Source organism: Neomonachus schauinslandi, chromosome X (assembly GCF_002201575.2).
Source record: "Neomonachus schauinslandi chromosome X, ASM220157v2, whole genome shotgun sequence".
Classification (NCBI taxonomy): Eukaryota; Metazoa; Chordata; class Mammalia; order Carnivora; family Phocidae; genus Neomonachus; species Neomonachus schauinslandi.
Window position 1 is genome coordinate 80279224 of NC_058419.1, and position 8549 is coordinate 80287772.

Genomic DNA, 8549 nt, shown 5'->3' on the forward strand with positions numbered 1-8549 from the left:
GTCCCTTACCCATAGTTTGTCATCTGCTCATTAATCTCTCTCCCTCATTCACACTCCTAAATATTGTGCCTGAGAAATTGATCCACAGACAGCTTACACATAAGGAAACTCTGTGGGTGAAAATCTAAATGTAGAATAGAACAATAAATGGCTAATGTTTTGTTTTATGAAAATTGTTTTCCATTTACACACAATGCCTCTTTCCCATCAAATAGCCCCTCACACCCACCCTCTCCCCATGCTTTAGAGTAAACTTATTTATATGTCATTAATTCCTCAGTGTGCAGTAGCCAAACCTAAAGTTTATGTGTTTGATGAAACTCTTTGGAAGCTGGGAGGAAACACTGAAGGAAGAATGTACATTTCTGCCAGTAGAATGGAACTCAGTTAGGAAACAGGATTCAATTTAGAAAAATCTTACTTGAATATAACCTTACTAGAAGGTGCCAGTTCTTTTTTTTTTTTTTTTAAGATTTTATTTATTTGACAGAGAGCGAGAGATGGTGAGAGCAGGAACACAAGCAGGGGGAGTGGGAGAGGGAGAAGCAGGCTTCCCGCCGAGCAGGGAGCCTGATGCGAAGCTCGATCCCAGGACCCTGGGATCATGACCTGAGCTGAAGGCAGATGCTTAACGACTGAGCCACCCAGGCGCCCCAGAAGGTGCCAGTTCTTAAATAAACCACATCCTGCTAGGAGGAGGAAAGTGGAAATGGGGATGTAAACTCCTATTTAGTGAACACCTACTTTCTTACAAGTTTGGATATTAATTAACTTACATCATCTTCATGTAATCTTATGAGGTAGAGGTCATTATCTCCATCTTACAGAGGTAGGAACTGAGGCCCTGGGAAAATGTATAAGTTCCTGATCACACAGCTAAGATGAAATCGGTCACATTTCAGACTGGATGAAGCCTTACCTGATGCCTACATGAGCAACTGTCTTTCCCTGCTGATGGGCTTTCTCATAGATTTTCTTTGCCTGGTGCTTCTCTTTGACTTCTGCAACATAGACTTTATTGTTGATGGTCCTTACAGAGGAGGAATGAGAGAGACAGAAACAGAAGAAGGAAAAAAAGAGGTGGTTAACAACATAGAGAGAAGGATACAAACAAAAAAGTTGGAGGAAGAGAAAGATGGGGGATGGGGAGAGAGAAAGAGCAAAATAGTACTATAGAACCAGAGTGAGAAAAGGAACAAGAGAAGAGAGGGGAGGCCAGGTAGATAAAATCAGGTGAAGCAGTTATCATTATCTCCATTTGTCAGGTGGGGAAATGGAGATCACACAGTTGGCATATGGTGGACCTGGTGTTGGGACTTTTACATTTCTCAAAGTGTTGAATGAATTCCATGTTTTGGCACATAAGGCTTTGGGACACAACTGAACATTTTTATTGTAATTGTTATGTGTCTACTGTAATAAGTATTAAAATATAACTAACGCATTGAACCCATGAACTCACAGATATTGCTGCTTAGGATAAGACTAATTTAGGCAATCTTAAAAAGTGTATCTATTTTTAAAAAACTATATTAAGTAAATAATATGGTGGGTGGTACATGTGGTAAAAATTGTGAAAGCAAAATGCAAATCCCTGCAAAGGCATCTGGCCTGACTAGGGAGGGGGCCTTGACCTTAGAGAACTCAGAGACTAATGGGATACTAAATCAGACTGCTTACCATCAATTTTTTCCATTGCTCTAAGGAAGCTAATAGAGTGTAAATTTCAAAGAAGGGAGGGAGCACTTTTTTTCCCAAGCCTTTAGGAAAGGGTCCTAGAGGAGGTGGCCTTAGTGCTAGGCCTGAAAAACAGGGAGACTTTGCATATACGTTCTTCACTGACCATGCCTTTTTAGTCTCTTTTGTTGGCTCTTTCTCTTCCTGGCCTCTAAGTCTTTGGGACACTCCAAGACTCTGTTCTCAACCTCCCCTTCCCCTCCTCTGTTCTTTCTACAGTCACTCTCTAGGTGAAGTCATCTACCCTCATGGCTCTAAATTAAATATCATTTATATGCAGATGACTCCCAAATCTGTATCTCTCTTGTTTACCTGTCCCAAGAACTGCAGAGGTACATATCTAATTGCTTAGTTGACATTTCCACTAGAATGTCCAATAGATACCTAAAGCTTAACATAACCCAAACTTAGTTCCTGGTATCGCCCTCACCTCCACAGTCTACTCCTCCCCAGTCTTCCTTATCTCAGGAAATAGTTGTTTGGCTGAAAAATTTTAGAGTCATGCCTGACTCCCCTCTTCCTCTCACACTCCACATCTAATCCATCAGGGAATTTTGGCTCTATCTTTAGATACATCCACAATCTGACTACTTCTTCCCACTCCCACAATTACTACCCAAGTCCAAACTACCAACATCTCTTGCTTGGACAAATGACCTATTAACTGGCTTCCCTCTTTAAAGCCTTGCCTCTTTATTATCTGTTCTCTTCACAGTAGTCAGAAAGATCATTTAATCCTAAATGAGGCCATGTCCCTTCTTCACTCAAAACTCTCTGTGACTGTCTTAACTCAGAGTAAAAGCCAAAGTTCTCACCAAGGGCCCCATGGCCCTTTACAGTCTGGCTCACTGTTACCTCTTTAACCCCATATCCTCCTAATCTTTCCCTCATTTATTCTGCTCCATCCACACTGCCCTCATTGCTGTTTCTTGAATTTGTTCAGCATACTCCTGTCTCAGAGCTTCTACAATGACTGTTCCCTTAGTCTGGAACACTCTTCCTCTAGATCTTTGCAAGTCTTACACCCTATCTTCTTTCAGGTCTTTGTTCAAATGTCATTTCCTCAGAAAGGTATCTTTGATTACTCTAAAAGAGCACCTTCCTATTCACTCTGTATCTCCCTTGCTCTATTTTCTGTTTCTTTGTAACACTTCTCATCCACAAACTGACATATACTTCCATGTTTAATTTTTCCTTGTCTGTCTTCTCCAGTGGACTGTGAGCTCCTTTAGGGTGGGGATTTTGTCTGTCTCATTTGCTGCTGTATACATAGTGCATGGAATATGGCCTAGCACACAGCAGGCACTCAACAATTATTTGTAGAATGGCCATTCTGGATAGACAGCACAAAAACACAGACTGTATTTCAAGGAACAGCAAGTATTTAGTTAGAGCAGAGGTACAGGTAAAGAAGGTATGGAGGGAAGTTTGGAGTGGTTGGGTAGGCCTAGAGAATAAAGGGATTTGAATACCAGAATCAAGGAGCTCATATGGCAGTGAAGTCTTTTGCTATGGAGAATAAGGAGTCAGGGATAAATCCTGAAAAGGGAAGGAATGGGTCAGAGCTGTCTTTTAAGGAGTGGTAGATAATTCAGTGTCCTAGAGAATATTAGTGCAATTCTGTAAGAGGCAGAAACAACAGTCTCCATTTTCATATGGAGAAACTGAGGCACAGATATGGGGGTGGGGTGGAGGTGGGGGTGAAGTTATTTGACCAAAGCAGTGTCTGCCAGGAACACTTGAGGAGGATATGCAGCTTGCAGAAGAGACCACTCAGGCGGGAAGTGTTTCTAGGCAGCTGAAACGGACTATTGCTGCACTAGTGTGGGGGTGGGCTGGGCTGGCACTGCCCCAAGGTCTCCTGGGAGGTGTGGGGGTGTAGGGTGGAGCTGGTCTGGCAGCAGCATACTGGGGCCTCTGTGTATGTGCTGCCTCCAGCAAGCATACTTTCCACAGAGTCTGCCCAAGAACATTTCCTCCAGCCTACTTTGCTTAATTAAAAAAAAAAATTCTTTTGGTGTTTTTTTTTTTTTCCTATTGAAGCAAAAAACCAAATTCTGCCCCACTACTTGGCCCTTGCATCATTTGACCAGCAACCTCTCTGGTTAGCGCTCATACTACAAATCCATACTAACTTTTTTGCCTTTGATCCTCCCTCCTTTCCCTGGTTTCTCACATGCAATGATTCTGGTCCCTTCAAATCTTACCTATATAGAAAATCATGGTTCTAGGAAGCCCTCTTTAATCACCTCAGCACTTCTCCCCCTGAACTCCCTGGCCAGGAACACACATCTCACCTCCTCCAAACTTCCCTCTCCCTAGGGGAGTGCCATCTGCCCATCAAAGCCAGGAGGTTCCAGATGACAAAGCCCAGGGCTGTTGTTGAGACTTGCCGGTTGTTTACAGTACAAGGACCCCCTCTGGTGAAGGAGGTCAGAGCAAAGACTGAAACTGCCTGTGCTGGCCTTACTCAACTGCTAAATCTGAGTCCTCTCCCCAAAGCCAGGGAGGGCCTTTTCTAGTTCACAATAAGGTGTTATATGGGCTAATGAGGCCCCACTTAGCTCCCCTTGACCTGCTCCTTCTCCCATTTTTATCATCGCAAAGAAGGCATTGTCATCTACCAGGTCAGACAAGGTGAAATCAGGATGGCATCTCTGTATTACTTACTTTTCACATACATCAAGTTGTTTCTCCCTCTTTATGGTCTCTAATCCCACCACCACTGCACTGCTCCAGCCCTCAGCATCCCTCAGGTTCCTTACTGAGCTCTCTGTTTCCCAGTTGGCCCCTCCAGCCCACCTCCATTTCATTATTGTCATTCCTTGCCATGCTTAAAACCTTGCCATGTCTCCTCATTTTGGGCCACAGTTATTTCTTTGTTTTTTAAAGATTTGTTTATTTATTTGAGAGAGAAAAAGAGAGCATGAGTTGGAGGGGCAGAGGGAGAGGGAGAGAGAGAATCTCAAGCAGACTCCCTGCTGAGGCGGGGAGCTTGGTCTCAGGAGCTGAGATCATGAGCCAAATCAAGAGAAGGACGCTTAACCAACTGTGCCACCTAGGTTCCCTGGGCCATAGTTATTTCTAAAGTGAGGTGCACATGCTCCAGGGGGTGCTGGAGATAAATCATGAGGGAATGGGAAAGATTACCACTCTACTTATAGGGTTTTTTTTCCCTCATCCTTTGTTTATATTTTTGCATATGCTTCATACTATACCTAATATAGTTGCTCAGTAGTATATTTATATAATTTATAAGTTAATAAATATACATATTTGGAGATTACCTGATCAAATTTTTTCTGATGGGTGTGCAAACACATAAGATGGTTTTGGACACTACCAAGTAAGGGCCAGGAACTTGATCTGGCATTGGCAACCTTCTACTACCTAGTCTTTCCTTACATCTCCAATCTCATTTCAGACCATTCTCTACTCCTGGTTGTGCCCTACACTCCAATGACATTGAAATTCCCCAGCCCTGCCCTCTCCTTGCTCACCTGGTGAATATCTCATATTTCAAGCCTCAATTTATGTGTCATCTCTGTAAGGCTTTCTCTGCCTGCCTGGGGGTGGGGGAACTAACCATTGTCTCCTGGTAGACCTCACCATTCCCATCATCCTGCATTCACATTTCTCTTTTCTCCCAACATATTATTAAAACTATCTGCTTCCTTTTTCCTGTCCCCCATTAGATTGTGAACTCTTTGGGAGCTAGGACTGTGTGTAATTTATCTTCCTCTTTCCGTAGTACCCAGCACAGTGCAAGTCACACAGTCGGCATCAGGAAACGTTTGCTAAAAAAATAATCAAGCTAACATTATCAGGGACTTATGTCCCTGGCACTGATTTTAGCAGACACTTTCACATATGTAAACTAATTTAATCCTTCCAAGTGGGTCCTAATTTTATCCCCATTTTACAGATGTGTAAAATGAGACCCTGAGAAGTGAAGTGACTTGTCCTGAGTCCCAAAACTGGCAGAGCCAGGATTCAAACTCAAGAAGTCTGATCTCAGAATGCATGCTCTTTATCACCATGCTCTGCTGAAAAATGGACAAAAGAATGAAAAAGTGTTCACACAAATGAATAAAACAGTAAGTTTGGAAGCAAACATATATAGTGAAATTGGAGATAAAGGCAAGGTGAGGCAGATGCAGGTCAAAGAATGGCTTTATGGGCCTCAGCTTGTGACTTGAACAGGACAGAGATGATCAAGGTGTGAGCACAATGAGAAGCCACAGTAGAATGTATGCAATAGCTTGTCATCAACAGCTGAGAGAGAAGACAGGGAGGTGGGTTAAGTAGACTCTACCTTGGGCCTACATGTGCTTGGAAACATGTACTTGGGAACCCAGAACTCCTGAACAGACCACAGGGTACAGGTGGAGAAACTGAGGACCAGAGAGGGAAAACAGCCTCTGTCATCCATTTCATAAATCTGCTTACTATTCTGTGAGCTTTATCAAGTCTCAGAACCAGATTTTCAGAAGATCACAAATTAAGGGACCTCTGGACAAGTGTTCCAACACAAGTGTTTCAACACTTTAACTCCTCATTTTGGTATTTGGACCACCAGCACATGAATCTCCTGGAGATCTTGTTAAAATGTAGATTCTGATTCAGCAAGTTTGGGGTGGGGCCTGTGATTCTGCTTTTTCTGAAAAGCTCCCAGGTGATGCTGATGCTGCTAGTACATGGATTTTACTTTGAGTAGCAAGGCTTTAGAGTATAATAGAGTGGCTGTCATTCATTAAGCCCTACTCTATGCAAAGCACTGTGATATACATATATATTTTCTTCCTCTTTAGGATCTCAGGTGTAAAAAATTGCATCTGATAAGTGCCATCATGCACTGAAAGCACGATAACCATCTGGCACCCATGATCTTATTTAATTCTCGAATTGACTCTCTGAGCTAGATACTACTCTTGTCCACATTTTGCCAATGTGTTAACTGGGCCTAGAGACTGAGGTCACATACAAGTAAGATATTGATCTTCTTCCTCACCTTTCCTGAAGCCATGATCCCTCCATTTACCCACATATAACATACATCTAGTTCATTCTCAGTGTCAGGCAGTGGGAAATGAAGGCATTTGGGATTAGATGGACTTAGGTTCAAATTTTGGTTCTGCCACTTCCTAACTATGTCTTAACCTCCGAGCCTCTGTTTCCTTCTCTGTGTGATGTGGCTAATAATAGAGCTTAGCTCACGAGGACACTGTGAGGACTAAATGAAATAGTAACTCTAAAATCTCTGGTGCAGCACCTGACATATGCTCAGTAATAATAACTCTTTTCTCTGGCCCTAGCTTCTGAGTTGTAGGACTGAGAAAACAGACCCAATAACTTTCCCTTATTCCCCTCCAAAGTGCTAATTTTCTCAAAAATCCCAGAGCTTTGTTCCCTCATCCCAGAACTGACTTTTGAGCTGATCCCCAAATTCTTGGTCTTTTACACCTCCAGGTATTCCTTCTCTTGAGAGAGAGGAACTATCCTGAAGGGTGGGGAAGGCTCTGAATGTGGCACTGAGGCCCATACAATCCAGGATTGTCCAAGAGCTGGAGTTGGCATCTTGCCTGGAGAGGGGCCAGTTCCATGCCTCCCTTTTTCCCCTCACCCAGCTGTAGATGAATAAAAGCTAAACATACTAGAGTGCTGGGTCTGTCTGTTTGCTATGTTGGCTCAAGGTGGAGTTTTTCTTTCCTATAAACATCCAGAGGAGCCCAGAAACTGAGGCCAGAGAAAGGTCACTTAACACTGATCATCTTAAAAAGGTTGCAGATATGAGAGAGGGGTTGGTGGGGCAAGGCCCCAATCCTGGTCCCTTCTGGCACTGACTTTAACTTTGAGACAAGAAAGACTTACTTTGGGTCCCATAACAATTAGAGGTTCCACAGACATGAGACTTACAATCTTCAGAATAGTCAGAGGCCAAGACAGGCTAGGGCAGGAGTGAGAATATAACATAGTGGTTCAAAATAGAACTAGTAGATTCAGATCATCTGGGTTTGAATCTCAGTTCTGTATGTAACATTGAGCTAATAATATTAATAATTAATATTTAATAATATTAAGTTAACCACTCTGTAGCCTCTGTTTCTTCCTATATAATGAGGATATTAATAACACCTACTTCATAAGGTTGAGGTAGAGTTGTAATAAAGATTAAGTGATACTGTACTTTTGGAATGCTTGGAACAGGGTTAGCGTTCAGTAAACATTAGCTGCTAGGACTAGAGTGAGATGAGGCTGGACTGAGATGAAAAGTATGGGAAGCTCCCTGTCCCTCTGGAGACCTAGGTGGAGGAAGGTTGGGGAGAGGCTGAGTTGATGGGCATCAGTCAGTATGTGGGAACCTGGAGATGCTCTGGACTGTGTCTGCAGGTACAGTGGAAGATGAGAGTCAGGAGATGAGGTGAGAAAAAGATTACCTGAAGGTCTGCACATGGGATATCAGCATCAGTCAGAACCCCTATCTCCCTGAGCTTTTCACCCACATAGAGAACATGAAGCTCCAGTACTTACCTTCAGGCAAAATCTCCAACGTCATTTTACAACTCTGTAGGGAACATTCAGACTTGTCCTATGGCATTTGGTACCGCAGAACAAAGCCTCCTCATCTTGGTATTTGGACCACTCATAGCCTGTCAGTTGCCACCTCCCCCAAGTTCACACAGCGTTTCCTGTCAGAATTTCCTCATGGAGGAGAGCCCTATTTAGAAAACAGCCCTGCTTGTACAACAACAGAGAAACCAGCTACCAGTCTTATCCCTTAACTAGAAATGGATAACCAAGGATCCTCAGGC

General features: G+C 43.0%; 1 protein-coding gene across 1 annotated transcript in view; it reads right to left on the reverse strand.

The window, feature by feature from the left end:
* Positions 1–8293, reverse strand: part of ITIH6 (inter-alpha-trypsin inhibitor heavy chain family member 6) — a 25051-nt gene extending 16758 nt beyond the window's left edge. Inside the window, 5 exon segments of the mRNA XM_044911607.1 lie at positions 920–1030; positions 5857–5903; positions 5905–6012; positions 8175–8182; positions 8269–8293. Coding sequence (XP_044767542.1) covers positions 920–1030; positions 5857–5903; positions 5905–6012; positions 8175–8182; positions 8269–8293 — 299 coding nt within the window.
* Between the last annotated feature and the right edge of the window lie 256 nt (positions 8294–8549).